Source organism: Brachyistius frenatus, unplaced genomic scaffold (genome assembly GCF_029030835.1).
Source record: "Brachyistius frenatus isolate BFR_SWC_R1_liver_20210118 unplaced genomic scaffold, ASM2903083v1 Contig_283, whole genome shotgun sequence".
NCBI classification, from domain to species: Eukaryota; Metazoa; Chordata; class Actinopteri; family Embiotocidae; genus Brachyistius; species Brachyistius frenatus.
In genome coordinates this window covers 225138-241983 of record NW_027210882.1, presented here as the reverse complement: position 1 = coordinate 241983, position 16846 = coordinate 225138, and the positions used below count along the sequence as shown (strand labels likewise).

The following is a 16846-nucleotide window of genomic DNA, read 5'->3' as shown; positions in this document are numbered from 1 at the left end:
CGGGTAACAAACAGGGAACACCTGCAGCTTCTTCTGACTCGTCTGTCACGACCACACGGTGTGGTTTAAAATGAGTATTTTTAGTCAGTGACACTAATATACAGGTCGCAGGGCTAAACGATAAACTAACGTGCAATTTAAGTCCCTACTGGGGCAGTAAATTCTTAAAATATCCACCAACAACCCGCAATGTATATTTTAGGCAACAGGCTGCATAACGCACGTGTGTTTAACGTGCATTTGTCACCCCAGACATGAAGCTGCACGAGGGCCGAGCAACTGGCACACCTGCGTGTATTACAGTTACTAATTAACAAGGTGTAGTACATTTACTTTTGGTAGTAAATATGTCCGCCAAGAGACAAGTCTATCAAACAAAAGGGATTTAACCGTAGACTGTATGGCTGGGGGTGCAGAGTTTACATGGGCTGAGGAGTGCCTTTGTGCAGGTCACTGGGTGTATTTGGAAGGTGATTGTAGACACCTGTTAAAAAAAAAAAGCTGTCTAACCAGTTTGTAATACATCATGTCAGTGTGAAGTTAAGATACTGTTTTTGATTGAGTACCGGTGCTGAACGTCAGTGGTGGTATTCAGGTTCTTGTGTAAAAGTACCACAGTTTGAAAATACTGCACTGCATGTAAACATCCTGCATTTAAAACCTTAGTTTCAGTAAAAGTACTATTTAGGTATTAAAAGTAAAAGTACACACTGAGCAGAAAAATGCTCCCTGTCAGTATAGTGCATTTGGATTTTACTGCTGTTGTTATTTAAGTTTGGGCTCATTTGAACTGCTTTATACGGGATAGTCGTGTAGTCTAATCTCAGCGATGCATCGTATTCTATAAAATCATCCTACTGTATGTTTGTGCTGTCGCTGTCCTGTGAGAACTATGTATATTATTTCTATAAACAGTCCAATTTATAGCTTTCATTTTCCAACTGATTTCATTTTTTTTTCTTTTTTTAAATAGTTTATGTAGCTTAAAAAATAGGATAATTTTCTCAAGTCATAAAGGAACTTTTGATAATTCAGTTTATCAAAAATATTCTAGTTCAAAATCACCTTTCTTAGACAGGAAGTGTATGAAATTTTGTTTCCTGAAAAAACACCCGAAGCCATCAGATAAATATAGTTAAGCAAAAAGTACATTTGTCACCGAGATGAAGTAAAAGTATAAAGCGGCATAAAATCGAGGTTTAAACTTGTACTTAGGTAAAGTAGTTGAGTAAAGTACTTTTTGCATTCCACCACTGCTGGTTATCACGTCATAATGTCTGGGACATTAATCCTTAAATGTGAATTGAGTGCTTTGATAAATACATAAAACATTTTTTTTTTCTAAAACAGTTTATTAAATGCTTTCAAGAGATTTGGTCCACAAGTGTGATCATGAACTTCCAACCAGGGAGGAGAAAAGAGAAAACAAAGTCGAGAGGAAAAAACAAAACGCCAAACAACCAAATGTAAAAATACAGTACAAAAAGAGGCCTTGTTTTTTCCACTTCTTACAACCCTGGTTTCTTCATTTGAGTTGTTGAAAACAAACTGAAACAACTGAGAATTTTCAAACTTATTGAAAAACGATTCATTAAGATCTTTTGTGGCTGTGTGGGTGTGTTGGTGCTGCGGATTAAAGGAGGCAAACTGCATCAGGCGGCAGGAGGGCAGAGAGGAACGGCAACGGGGGGGAGATGAATATTTGTGGAGCAGAAACTTGTTTCACAGCTGAGACCCATGTGACTTCATTTAACTGCAGCAGGATGTATTAACCAGAGCCGATTCACAGAAACTCACAGAAGTCAGAACAGACGATAACCTTTAGGTCGAGTGATATTTAGGGACATCCAGCCCGAGCAGAAAACTTTTCCAAATAACTTAATGCACACATTCAGGAATGAGTTCAACATTTTGACACGGCTGATTAAACCAGAAAACGGATCCGACGTCTACAGTGGGAAAAAACAAAACAAAAAAACACGTTTTCATAAAAGTCAGCATGGATCTTCTGCATTTAAAGAAAAACAAACAGCTGTTGACGAGTACCAGACGAGTAGATAAAGACTGTATTGTAATCATGGCCTTGACGTTGCCTGCACCTGACCACAGCACACTTTACCACAGCCACAGAAAAAAAAGACAGCCCATCTCTTATCTAAATTACCTTATAAGGGTGTCTAAGTATTATAATAGGTATCAGGTATCATATAGTGTATATAGTAAGCGGGATTATACAATAGGGGGTATGTATCATCTTATAAGTGTAGTATATTGAATAAGGCGCTATACAGGAGTATATAGGCCTCCATGTATGCTTTTGTTTCCAGATCTGTCCTTGTCTGGTCAATCCATTAAAAAAAAAAAATAACAACAACACAGGCAGTGAGCTTGATCTTAGACCGTTTACAGTAAATATAATTCAATCATCAACTACTTTTTTTTTTTTTATAATCCTTTGGCCGTCAAACAGAGCTCAGGCGACGTTCACGTGTAGCACTAACTAAGGAAAAACTCAGTCGGTGTCAGAAGCCGCACGTTTTCCCGCTCACTGCCTCCCAGACAGCTGGCGCACTGCCGCATACACAGACGCATATTTACTGTTAATTATTATATTCATACATGGATACATATATAAAGAGAGAGTTATACATTGCAATTAACATACATATATCAATAAGCATATAGAAGAGAAATAGAAATAGATCCATAGATAGCAATCATTATAGTCATCATATTCATCATAATACTAGGAGGAGTAGTAATACGATCCCTCAGAGAAGCTAATGGCTGGGCTGTTCCAGACGAGAGCCGACGTGCTGTCAGAAAAACTGACCTGGGATCTGCACTTTAGGCTCAGCTCGGGAAGAGAGGCCGTCTAAATCCTGCTCAGGTTTTAAAGTCAGGTTTCACGCTGGATAATTCAGACGCTGCAGATTTGGTTGTCCGCTGACCGAGTCTTATGTAGTTTGAAGTCTCTCTTCTTTGCTCTTTTTAAAGGTTCGGTCCTATTGATCAACATACTTTCCCGCACTGATTGACATCATACTTTTGTAAAGTGAAGCCATTTATTGATTTAATCCTCGATGATTACTTAAACCATAAAGCGTAGTTTCTCTGAATTTTGATCGAAACATTGCAGGAGAGGAAAGTTTCCACATTCTCTATGTCCAGTTTAGCTGCTGCCGTTGTGGAGGAAAAAAAACAACTCTCAAGTTGGCTTGATTCGCAGATTTGAAAGATTTAACCCTCAGTCGTCCATCTCTAATCCCTTCAAACAGCCCTGTCTGGAACAACCCACACAGAAGGAAGATTTTCAAAATAAAATAACAAAAAATTCACTATAGTCATCTAGTTCAGCGATACATGTCATATAGCAATACCTCAATAACAAGAAGTTCTTCTATGTAATCAATACAGGTTTTCAGGTTATATATTTATTAAGCTTAACCGCTAAGTTATCAATTATTATTAGTAGTATACCATTATTTGTAAATATGTATAATATGGGTGTATCTGAATATAGACATACCTTCATCGTGTCTGTCCACATTAAAGGCTAGAATAAGATGGCAACAGATATCCTGCCTCTGTGTGTGTGTGTGTGTGTGTGTGTGTGTGTGTGTGTGTGTGTGTGTGTGTGTGTGTGTGTGTGTGTGTGTGTGTGTGTTTGTGTCACATGTTGATGTGTTGGTTTATAGGCACAATATGTGGTGTGGGTTGGTTCCCTGTCTAAAGCTGGCAGGTTGCCCTTCGTGAAAAGCTTCATGTGAGGAGCTACCTTTAGCTGTCAGGAACAAAACATTTGGGTGCATATGAGGAAGGCGGGTTTCCATCTGAAGGCTGTTGGAGCATGATTGGTGTTTTTACGCAAATAATGACCTCACTTGAACTAAAGCTGTGGCAACCTGCCCTTACATTCAAATTATCTTCAATATTTCAGCAATCAAACTAGAAAAATATATTCCCAATCATCTTTATCAATCTTTTCTTTAAGCTTTCTCTCTACCTGCTCTTCTGTGTTTAAATCATTAAACGTCTTTTTTTTCACACATTATTACAAAGATCTTATCTTTGTTTTCACAACTTAGGTAGGTCGGTATTTTCACCATTCTTCATTCAGTCCAGGTGAGGTCATCATGTATTTTAAATGGAAATCTGCAGTCTGAACTGGTCTATTACTGAGAGCAGCTCTAGCCAGGACTCTCTCTCTCTGTGTGTGTGTGTGTGTGTGTGTGTGTGTGTGTGTGTGTGTGTGTGTGTGTGTGTGTGTGTGTGTGTGTGTGTGTGTGTGTGTGTGTGTTGCAGTCACGTCTCATATGTCTGCTGCTTGCCAGTACACTTTATCACATGGTGTGTATCCCCTTGATTGCTCTGGCAACAACCGCTCCGAGCCTTTAGCCTTGTGTAACTTAGCCGAATGTGTTTGATAATTTTTCGCTGACAAAGCATATTTGCGCCCCATGTTTTGTCGAGAAAATGTTGATTCAATACAGGCAGCAATCATTAAGTTTACATACGACTGTGTGCATGTGGGTCACTACTTGTGGATTGCATAAACTGCTGTCAAAGTTTTGTTTTTTTATATATATATATATTAAAGAAGGGGGGGCTGTTTAATGTTACACAAGGTTTTGGGCACACAACTATACCTACACACATTCCACCATAGCAACGTTTTAAATGACTAATTTCCTCGTTTTGAAGGCCCATGCAGGCGTTACATTCATAGTGTTCTACCAATATGGCAGAAATTATAACAAGGAAGTGAAACTCCCCTTGAAAAAAATAAAAAATACTCAAAATCAACTTCCATGAAATGATTTCGACTTTCTCGCTATTTTCCCGTGAAGGAAGAAGAGGAGGATTTCCGGAGCTTAGCGAGGCGTGTCCACCAGGAACCTCTTCTTTTTCAATGCTTCATAGTTTCTTCAGTTTAGACGGTCATAAACAGCACTAAGAGTTTAGCGTTTTTCTGGCACTCTGAAGTTAAAATGTCAACTTTTAGAGCCGAGCTTTAATGGGGTTTTGAACCATCGCCAAACAAAATTAAAGAGCTGCGACCAGCGCGCTCATCCAAGAACTGTTTCAGTGCTATGAGGATTAAAAAAAATAAAAATAATAATAATAAAAAAAAAAAAAAATAGATGCCTGGTGGACACGAATGCTCAGTCAGAACACTAATAGATTATTTTAGTCACAGCAAAACTAGTTGTCTGGATTTTCTGTGGTACAATTTACTGAAGGGGAACCTAAAGGTGCTGTATGTAACTGCAGCATGACGGAGAACAACATGCTCAAGAAAAACTCTTGCATTTTACCTCCAAAGCTTTTCTCTGCGTGTTAATTGTTGCCTGTGGTTTGTGTGTTGTGTGTAAATGTTTGTGTGTGTGTGTCTATGAGCGTCGGGGTCGACCACATGTTTGTGTCCACCTGCTCTCTCGCTGCTAGAGGAGGTCAGACTGAAGAGATGACAGAGTGTTTGGATGTGGCTGGTTTGGCAGGCCCGTCTCTCTGTCTGCAGCAACACTCAGAGGTCGTCTCCGTCCGACAACCGTCTGCCTCCCTGAAATGATACACATCAACGATCAGGCCAACGGGAGTGAACAGAGAAACAGTCAGTTACTGTCAACTATCCTGCAAAGATCTCTCGAAGGTTTTCTCAGAACATTTATTTGTTTTTTTCCCCCCTACAGCTACCTGAGTCGCCTTAGCAACCATGAGATGATCTGTGGACAAATATTGCGGGTCTGGCCTCTGCTGTTAGTGTTGTTAAGCGCTCACCATGCTTTCTGTGTAATCTGCTGTTATGGTGACCTGCTTGTCCTCCGGTGGGGGCGTCACAGTCGAGTTATCCGAGCGTCGACTCTGATTGGTGAGCTGCAGCCACAGTTCATACATCTGCTGCATGTCTCTCACTGAGGAGGAGCGAGATCAGAAAGAAGAAAGACAACCTCAGTAACCTTGGAGGCAGTGATGTAACAACAACTAGTGCGAGTGGAGTCAAATCAATGTAATTATGGGCTTTCGTGGTGATTGTAGTGGCGGGACAAGAGACGCGCTAGACCAGAGGACACGATGAGATCGAAAAACACACCAAAATAAGAATTTCCATCACAAAAAAACAAAGCAATTACAGTGCATGTCTACAAAAATTAAAATAAAAGTGAAAAAAGATTATTACTGATTGTACAGTAACATACTGTATATTTCCACAATAACACTAGATAAGTGTGAACAAGTTACTACATCCCATTGAAACTGTTGACTTTTTCCAACATATTTCAACATGAAATTATGTGATCATCTTTAAAATAGTGCCTATAAAAAGGTGATATACTCAAACAAATGACATCAAATTGATGTTTTGTATTCTCAGTTTAAATGAGGTGCTACATCTCTTGATATTTTTGTTGAATAATTGATTGAAAAAGCCAATTTTCCTGATGGTGCTGTTGAAATGAACTTTATCTGTAGTCACTGTATTACAAAGGATTAGACGATTCCTTGTACAAATCTGTCAAAAAGTCAACCGTTTTCATGCGATGTTATTAGAAATGACAAACTAAAACTGGTTCCTTAAATTTGAGTAGTAATATGTGGTTTTAATTCATTCACAGCCACTCTTGTATATCACTTGTATATTGAACAAGGAGCTTACAGCTGTTGTTCTTCATGTAGGTCCAGACGTCCCTCTCCTCCAGACTGTGGGCGAAGGAGCAGTTCCCAATATAGTGGCACTTCTTCTGCTTCATCACATGCACACACATCTGGGGGAAATGAAAGGGTCACAGAGTGAAACGTGTAAGGAGTGTAAAGATTTTTCTGATGGATCTCTGGTGAATTAGCAAGTTTAATTTTGTATTGTGATCGTGACAGTTGTTACTGTAGAGTAATTTAATTCCAGACAACACAATGTTGAACAACTGCTGCGGCTGCCAGTAAGAGCGGTTTAAAATGTCTACAGGTGAACCACGAGGATGTGGTAAGCCTGCAATTAAGAGGTATGTTACGACAACACCTGTCCCTCGGGGGGGAAAGCAGTCAGCTGTACTGAGCACGTGAGAGCGGCGGCGGGGCGGATAGAGGGAGAAGAGGACAAATACAAAATGGAGGAGCTCACGTCATACTGCTGTGGGTATGTGCGGGAGAAGGGAAGAGGCCGAACAACAACCCATTTCTTCTTCTCGAAGGATTTCACCAGCAAGACCCGGCGCTCTTTTGTCCAGCTGAAGAGACAGCGAACATGAATTCAAAGAAGCAAAAGAAACAAACTGTGGTTAGATGCTGAACTGACTGGTTAGAAAACACAGACGGCGTGTGGGAGTCCGGCCTCACCTGTGCCGCGCCTTGGCCGTGCAGTACTTCAGGTTCTTATCGGGCTCGTTGACCTGACCTTCTCTCCAGCACTGGCCGCACACAAACTTCATTTTCAGGTTGAGGGGCCGCCCCCTTCCCGCTCCTGCTCCTAACCCTCCCACCGGACTCACACCGCCCCCGCCCATGCCGTCTCCACCCACTCCGCCGCCCACACCGCCAAGCCCTCCCAGCCCTCCTGTAGGCATGCTGCTGCTCGGGTGGGGTATGTGGATGGGCTGGAAGAGATGGAGAAACAGGGAATTACATTATTGAATGAAGATAAAAAATGAAGCATCCTTTTTTGCCAGAATGATATCTTAACAGATACAGACACAGGAAACATTCACCATCTTTTATGATTAATTGCATTCGGGCTGAGAAATGGTAAAAGAGAAAGAAGCGCGTGACTCCAATATCACAGTGAACATTAATGATTCATTATATACTATATACAACAGTGAAGTTCCCTTTGATTGTGATATAAGAACAGAAATTCAAATAATAACATTTTTGCCAGCATGGACGACCTTGATAATAAACTCTTGTGTCAAGAACCGAGACAACGCTGAGAGAGCTCACTGTTTTCAACAGGTTGAAATTTTACTTGTGATGATGGGTGGTGCAACATGTAACTGATGTTCATGCAGAGACTCATGCACTTTAAGAGGGGTTAGTGTGTGTGTGTGTGTGTGTGTGTGTGTGTGTGTGTGTGTGTGTGTGTGTGTGTGTGTGTGTGTGTGTGTGTGTGTGTATAATTTACAGATGTTCCACAAACGTCTCACATGTAGGTTATCAGTTCACTACAATTTATCAATGTTGCCTAAATGTCGCCCATGAAGGGTTTCAGTGGATAATAAGATTTACTGATGTTCCCTTAACAACAACTTGCGGACTCTGATTGGCTGTCTGTGGACATTATCCTCAACTTTGGGCTGTATTATCCTCACTAAATAGGCCAGTATACAGCTGCTTATAATATTTGACCCAACAAAAAAAAGCTATCTAGAATTAAAAAAAAAAAAAAAAAATGCACAATGGCAAACAGGAGGTTTGTGATCTCACTGTCAAACAAACAATAATTTACTTCTGCATTTAAACAAATAAAAAGTCCCTCTATGCTCCAAATCTACCGTTAGCTACAAGAATAAATGATATTGAAGACACAATTAGTTTAACATCTAACCCACAAGTGCAACTCCTAAATGTAGTCCTCAGTGGCTTTGCCATGTTGGGAGACCCAGTCTGAGTGACGGCACTAGCTGGTCTCTTTGCTTTGGTGGGGGAGCATGAACCGCTGTGTTCGTTACGCTTGACAGGAGAAGCTCTTTGATACCAGGGGAAAGATATCCAATTGTTTCCGGCCTCACCTTTTGTTGTTTCTGTGCATTCTGCTCCAACCTTTGCCAGTGTCTCTTGGACTCCTGCACCATCTCTTCGTGGGTGATGCCTGAAGGAAACGTTAGACACAGCTCAAGTGAAAAAACATTTCACAATTCAACTTACTTATATTTCTAGATACTGGGTTAGGATGTTCATTTATAACATCGTACAAATACAGCATACATTTTGCTATACTTTATTTCAGCATTGCCAATATGGTTGGCCTCTATATTTATTACATTTTATTACATCCGAGAGCTAACTCTTTTTAAGTAAATGAAAGGAATGTAATGATATTGTCAACAAACGGAAAGTGTTTCTCTGTGTTTGTGTTCTACCCACCGGTGTCCTGTTGCAGAACCCAGCATTTGAGCTCTATGACAGAGTGAGCGAAGGAGCAGCTGTCCTCGCGCTGGCAGCCGTAGCGGACCTCGTGGCGACAAACATCGAACTGGCAGAGGGGGTGCAGCGGACGCACCTTACTGTAGCGCACGTTGGCTGACCTCACCACGTGCACCAGGCACCTGCGGGTCAGAGTTGGGGTTAAGATGTGTGACGATAGATTTTTCTCATTTCTGCAGGACAGCGCAGGCTTTTAGAAAATATAGAGGCGCGATCAACAAGCTCAGAGACCGTTGCTGTCGCTCACGAACAGATCGCAGCACTAATGCCTGTCGAGCAGGTGGAACCAATACGTTTCATGAGTAAGTATTCAACGGCACGCTTGATCAACATCAGGACCAGTGTTACATGTGTTTTTGTTACTACTGGTATGTGCACATTTGCGATTTAACCGTAGCCTGCCTCCTGCTGAACAGAGGAAGCATTACATTTTCTGTCAAATCAGCAATAGAGACACTTGAAACGCTCCAGAACGCTAAATCACACATGTGCACGTACCAGTGGTCACGAAAACCAAGTAACTCAGGTGCTGATGTTGATCAAGGAACTAACTGGGACCACATAGTCAGGAAAGTTATAGCTTCGCCCTGCTCCGTGCACATCACCGTGATGTTCTCACTTTTTCACCTTGTTTTATCACATTGTTAATAAACCTCACTGAGCTCTTTTTGAAGACATAATATTTGTGCAAAACAAAGACGTAGAAACTCCACTCACTTGTTGTCATCGAATGGGTGCCGAGCTGTGAGGTTTGAGCAGACCGCTAAGTTTTCTTTGCTGCGTTTGCTGATGATGCGAGGCTTACTGTCAAAACATTCCTGAAGAAAAAGGAAGGAAATGCGGATAAGTAAAGGAAGGTGCAGCGAGAACACAATGAGAAACAGGAATCTGTGGCAGACTGCGGCCTCACCTCACAGAGGAACATGAACATGCCCATGTGCAGCTGCAGCAGTCTGGTGACGCTGAGCGCCCGTCGTTCTGTGCTCCCCAGAGGATCGAATAGCAGCTCTCGGCTCAGCGCGCCCTTCCTCTCCTGCGTCCACACATCAATCTCCTCCTGGCAGTAAGCGAACGTACAGTTCTCCCCGTACTGGCACTCCTGACGCTCCTGCACCTCTGTGGGCCCGACGGACAGAAGGATGTTAAACAGAATAGAAAACCATATTTGCCAAATTACAGCGGCCTCTGGCAGTGGAAATTTACCAACCTGAGTTTCTCATCTAAAAACAAACATCAAAATGTCAACACACCTTTACAGAGTACAAACGCCCCCAGGAAGTTGTTGCGAGCCGGCCGGGGCCGAATCCTCTTCCAGGTCGGGTCATCTGCGTTTTTGAGGCGACACAGCAGCACATCTCTCTTGCAGCGATGCGCTGCCTCTGGCTGATACTTGTAGTCCATCACTCGAGGACCTGTGGAGAGGAGGACAGGGGAGGTTAGATTACAGATTATATAAAAAAAGAAACAAAAATCTATTTTCATTACTTTTTAAAGATTTCAATCAGTAATGTTACAGTTCCTACTTGTCAGCGATTAATGCCTGCAAATTTGTTGAGGGAGAAATCAACGCTGCAAAATCCCACTTGGACCATTTTGAAAGAATTAGGACAAAGAGTAGACTATGAAAGGTTAGTACAACAGAGTGGCTCAGATGTTACTTTATCTGACCTATTCTGCTGTAACAAGCATGACAGGCCTGCCGAAACTCGTGTGTGGTTGCCAGAGGATTCCTGGAGAGCAGAGACAGGTTGGTTCCTGCTGGACCATTCTGAGGAAGAAGAGCATAAAAAGATGTGATTTATAAAGATAAAATGAATTTTTTTAAAAAGCTACGAATGAGTATAGCTTGCAATTCATGAGACGATACATTTAACCGTACAAATTAAAAAGCAGTTTTTCTGCAACACGTGATGCAAAGAAAGTAACAGATGATGTGTTTTACTCACTGCATGTGCAGCACCGTGGTTACGCATTCCGGGGATGAAGCTGTGACACACTCGTCCCCCTGAAGACCACAGACACAAGGACACGGATGTCAGACACCATATTGTAACGGTGCTGACTCACACTTGTTTGCTGCTGACGCACATCGCAGGTTAAAGCCAACTCCCGAGGAGCTGTGCTCTGGTGGCTAAAGGCCACTTCAAGCCAAAGAATTAAGACCAGATGATTTTAAACTTCTCCAGTTTGCATCAATCTGAAAGCTGCGAGTTTACACGACAAAGCAACTGGATGAGACGGTATAACATGTCCACTTCTGTTTTTTTAACGGTTGGGTTTTCAGGCTTTTTTGTGACTGCATATAATTTGTAGCTTCTTAAAACATGACTGAGGAGAGTGATAGTGAGTTACACGCAACAGTTGCTTTTTCAAAAGTGATGAAAGAGACAAGTTTATGCCATGACCTTGAGACAGGACATTGCTCCTGTTTTTTCGGAGCAGTTCTGTCATTTGCTAACTATAGTGCATTGCGTTCTAAAACTGCCAACTTGATAAGCTGAGTAACAGGTGACACCGTCAGCTGGCTTCAGTCGAGCTGAGATGGGCCAGTTCACACTGCGGCAACTTTTCCTGCAACGTTCTAAAAAGGTTCTGCCTGATTGTGAATCTTTGCTCCGTACTAGGCTGAAGCACCGCGACACATTTCACTGGGTCAAAATAACTTCACATGGCCACCAGGGATAGCACCGTGTGCACTGTGCTTGTCTTTCAGTTACATAATGTTTTACATCGAGATAATGAGTGGAACGCTTTTCAAAGCATTTCAATTCTTGTACCACCACGACAACGCAGTGCAACACACATACACGCACAAATGAATCCTTAGATTCGATATAAAATTAAATATGTGAAGATAAGAAGTTTGCCGCAGTGCTCACCAGGGAGAGTGTACTCCAACAACGAGTCGAGCCCGCCAGCGGCGACTCCTGCCTTCCCTTCTCCGTCTGTGGCCCCTGTGGAAAAGCCTCCCAGTGCGTCCTGCGCCTGGGTGGAGCCCTGGTCCTGCAGCGGTGCGTACGAATCCAGAGGGGGCATGTCACTCATGGAGCTGAAGAAAGCCTGGGGGAGCTGGGACGACGGGGCTGGAAGGCTTGGTGAGTAAGGAGGCCGGAGACCAACAGCCGTGTTGGGAAGGTTGGTGGGGATAGCACCCTGAACTGGACTCTGGAGGAGGAGACGGGAACTTCATGAAGTAATTATGACCATGTTTGGGCTGATTTCTTTTCGTCTGTCTGTCTGTCTGTGTTCTCCACTCACCTCGCTGACTTTCTTGGGGATGCACTCCAACAGGCTGTCCAGCTCCTCTTTGATGACGCTGCTGCATTCGTCCATGTGCTCCGACACCGGGACGGAGTACGGCATGGGAGGCAGGGACTGGCTGCTGGGGCTCTCTGGCAGCTCGGTGCACGAGGTTACCACGCTGGTTGAGGGGTCGTCGCTGACTGGGATGGGCGTGGCCAAAGGAGCCGGGATGCACTGTGCGCTGGAGAGGTCAGCTGAGGAGGAAGAACAGGAATGAGGAGGGAAGTGAAGGAAACGCATGGAAGTCTGGGTGGGAGCGGACAAGCTCGAGGTTTGCCAGTTTGCCTTACCTGGCCCAATGTCACCTAGAGACTCCAGCCCGTTGGAGGACATCTACAGAAACAGAAAAGACACCATTAGCCTCTCATTCGGCAACCACATTACAACCTCTATCTATCATGTGACAGCGGCTCCTACCTCTCCTGTGGGTGGGGAACTCTCACCATGACTTTCCCCCTCTGTGGCTGTGGACTCTATCTGAGGGCTGACGTAGGCTTTACGACCCTTCAGGCCCAGTTTGTTGGCAAGATCCTGGGCCAGTTCACTCACCTGCCTGTCCTGGAGGAGGACATATCAAAACAAGAGCAACCAATTCAGATCACTCATTCATTTGCAGGTGAGTGATCTATGAAGTCGTCAAATACATCTCATCAATAACTCACATTGGCACTTAAATTCACCCGTTCTGCTCATTTTATACTTAAAAAATAATGTGAAAAGTAATTTGTTATAACTATTAACATACGTGAGGTGCTGTGAGCAGACATTTGGTTCCGCACTCGTAAGCCTCTCGCAGTCGGCCCAGCTCCCTCAGACAGATCGCTTTGCGGTACAAAGCCCTGCGACTGCCTTCTGACACAAACAGTGCGCTGTCACAGTCCTGAAGGCCGCGGTCATACTCCCTCTGAGACCGAAACACAAACAACAACAACAACACAGGGACATACAAGATATACAGTAAGAGCAAGAAGGCCTTTGGAATTCAAGTCTGTGACACTGAAACCTGCCAGTTTACACCGAAGCAACCAAATGACACGATGTAACATCTCCATGGCAACGACTCCCTGCACTTCTGACAGGTTTTCTGGGTTTTTCAGACCTGGATATAATTCTTGGCATCTTAAAACACGAATAAGGATAGTGAAAGTGAGCTACTTGCAAAAGTTGCATTTTTAGTTATGATGAAAGGTGAAAACAAAGAAACTAGAAGATTGAGAGTTTGATGTCATCCATGGGAGCTTCACAGGTATATACCCAGAGGCCTATGCAAAGATGAGCCAGTTTAAACTGCTGCAACTTTTCACTGCAACATACAAAAACAGTTTCATCTCATCGTGAACCTTTGATCTAAGCAAGGCTTCATATCATTTTAAAACTGTAGTTTTAATTGTAATGGATCAATGAAAAGTCAAGCATACATCCATTCTCTACAATTTTCTATTCACCGAAATGTACATGTTGTCAAGTCAATCTGCAGGCAACCCCCCCTCTCACCGTCTGGTAGAAGGCAGCTGCCCTGTTGACGTAGAGGCTCTCCAGCAGCTCGTGGGGGATGACGAGGGCCTCGGCCTGGGCGTAGCGGGCTACGCTGATCCCTTCTCCGTACTGCTGGCTTCCTTGACGCCAGTCTCCCTCTCGAAAACAAAAATTTCCCTCGTCCAGCAAGTTCACCACCAACTGGGTCAGAAATGCCTGAAAAGGATCGTGTAGAAAATGAGTTAAAAAAAAAAGAAAGAAAGGATTGAATGAGTGAAGAGCTGAGAGAGGGTGACAAACAAAAGTATTGGAAAGGAAATACGAGGTGGTCAGACACAAAAAAAGGAACAAGGAGAGTTGAAGTGAGAAGAGGATTGAGGACAACATAAAATCATGTCGGAGCTCAGGTTCAGGTAATAACAGAACAAAATGCGAGTGGGATTACGGAGTATGAAGCAATGAGTATATAAACACAGTATGAGCACACTGCTGATAAAAACTTGAACAGGATCGATGCAAACCTCATAACTCTCTGGCTCTGGGAAAGGCAACGATGACCTGTGGACAGGACATAAAAAAAAAAATTAAAAAAAAGATGTTTGTCATCTCAAAGTAAAATTGGTGTACGATAACAACGATTCGTTTAAAAAAAAAAATTAAAAAAAGGAGGCATCAAACACGTGTCCTCTTACTGGATGAAGCTCATTGCCTTGTGAATGTCCTCTCGTCGTTTCTGTCGTTCAGGATCCATAACCTGAAGAGGAGGATGTGGTTGACCCGTTTAAAACTCAAAACTTACACAACAGCATTTACCGCTTTGTCTGCCAAATGTGTGAAATATCCACATTTTACATGAGCTGTCCTGAAGGACGCGCTTTTAAAAGTGAGCACATCTTGAGTGACAGACCGAGGCCTGTCACTCAAACAAGCCGAGCGGTCACCGGACTTGCGTAAACAAAACGGCCGGGCCGCCTCGCGCCGAGGCCGGCGACCCCTCAGCGTTAGCTACGGTGACATTTCAGGTAACCTGAGGACTGACACTGAACGTACGGAGAGACATTCACGCGTGGAAAAGGACATTTGAATGTCCCGGACATATTTTAAACGTGTGTGTGTGTGGTACCGTGAGCTAACGTTAGCGTGAGATAAACGTCAATAATGTCAACTCGTACAGGAAGTTAAACCAACACGGAGGCATATAAGACATAAAGCTCACATCTAAGCAGGTGTTAGAGATGTTAGAGATGTTAGAGGAGTTATCGTGAGGAGCGCTGCCGGACTTCACCTCCCAGGAGGTGGTCGGGATTAGCCAGCTAACGCTACATGCTAATTCGTGCTAAATGCTAATCACTACTTTACTGGAGGAAGAAAGAAAAAACAAAAGGTGGATTTAAAAAACAAAACTGGTTTCGTTCTTCTTCTTTTTTTTTTTAAAAGTCACTCGCTTTGCATGTCGTCTCATTTAACTGCTCCAGCTGACGCGTAAACCCAAAGTGAGCGGCTCCACCGGGCAGGTGAACGGACCCCGGAGCTCGCAGCTCTCCGCTCGGCTGCTCTCACCTCCACACTTCGGTTCAGAGATAAGCGGCGCGATAACTGTCGGAACAACGAGCCAGCCGAGTATCAGTCAAGGTCCGGGAGCATGCTTGTAGGGTCGGTGTCCCTGTCATTGGTGTGTGGACGCAGCGCTGCTTTCTCCGCTGCTGCTCGGCTAACGGCTTAGCTGTTTTGGACAGTGCGGTGTTGCAACAAGTTTCCAGCAGAACTACAAGAGGCCACCAGAGGGCGGTAGAGAGCGGCAGAGAGCGGCAGAGGGCGGTAGAGAGCGGTAGAGAGCGGCAGAGGGCGGCAGAGAGCGGCAGAGGGCGGTAGAGAGCGGCAGAGGGCGGCAGAGAGCGGCAGAGGGCGGTAGAGAGCGGCAGAGGGCGGCAGAGGCCACCAGAGGGCGGCAGAGGCAACGTCACTGTTTGGGTCACGTGGTTTCTCCCTCACGGTCCCGACAACTACACTACTATTAATGCGTCACAACCATGTGGAGACTGAAATCTACTTCCAGGACACTCGTGTCTTGATGTATTAATTCTTTACATTATTATTATGTATCCACGCTAGACTGTAACGTCGTCATTTAATGTTGTTGTGAACGTGTGCTTGGCACATATTATTATTATTTATTTATTGAAATTGAATTGATAAGCAAAATAATGTTTTACTCGCAGCCCCATATGTCATAACAGAATACAGAGCCTTGCCTCGGGTGGAGGTCTCTGATCTGCTCTCTGCTGGTTTCAGCAGGATGACCTCGTTGCTCAGCTCCTCCCAGAGTCACGATTCAACCTGCGGGGTCAGGTCATCTTCTCTGACCCCCTGTGCAGGACGTCCTCGCTGCCTCCATCTCCTCAGGTGGGCCATGAAAGGGTCAGGGGCCTGAGAGTCGGGGTCACCCACGGGGGACCCAGTCCTTTCTTGGGTGTGGGTATCTTATGAGGACCTCCTGATTTTCAGCCACATATTTTCATCAAACAAGTCAAAAAACGCCGGACGGCGACCCAAACATTGAAGAATTATTACAAACTCCTCGATCAACTTTTACCTTTAAATTACAGACATGCTGATGCCACTCAGCTCCAACGCCCCTGATTGGTGGTTTCTCTCTTCTTTTTGTTTCACCTGCTATTTTTGGTAGGAATGTCCGTCAGCAGCACGTGACCAACCTTTAACGATGAAATTTGTTTTCAACAAGTACATTTTGCACTGATGACCCTGTACATCATGATCTTGATTGCAAACTCGGTACCAAAAAAAACAACTAATTTTGACAAATGTTTGACAAAAAAAAAAAAAAAAGGAAAGAAAAGAAAAGATGAACATTTAAAAAACGCATTGATTGAAGCAAATTGTATTCATGTAAAATTACTGGCTAATTTGC

General features: G+C 43.6%; 1 protein-coding gene across 2 annotated transcripts; it reads right to left on the bottom strand.

The window, feature by feature from the left end:
• Positions 1-1331: 1331 nt before the first annotated feature.
• Positions 1332-15661, bottom strand: zc3h7bb (zinc finger CCCH-type containing 7Bb). 2 transcript variants are annotated; one of them, XM_069722228.1, is made up of 21 exons: positions 15134-15661; positions 14610-14671; positions 14439-14475; positions 13936-14133; positions 13187-13345; positions 12859-12999; positions 12732-12774; positions 12397-12635; positions 12018-12303; positions 11085-11143; positions 10807-10906; positions 10389-10550; positions 10049-10254; positions 9856-9956; positions 9079-9260; positions 8724-8803; positions 7336-7592; positions 7121-7226; positions 6659-6767; positions 5782-5915; positions 1332-5563 (listed from the first exon to the last, which is right to left on the bottom strand). In XM_069722228.1, exons 2-21 carry the CDS (start codon positions 14666-14668, stop codon positions 5528-5530), a joined length of 2694 nt encoding a protein of 897 aa, XP_069578329.1. In that variant the 5' UTR covers positions 14669-14671; positions 15134-15661; the 3' UTR covers positions 1332-5527. The 2 variants fall into 2 exon arrangements, with proteins under 2 accessions (XP_069578329.1, XP_069578328.1); XM_069722227.1 differs by having other exon boundaries at positions 15478-15661.
• Positions 15662-16846: the final 1185 nt, after the last annotated feature.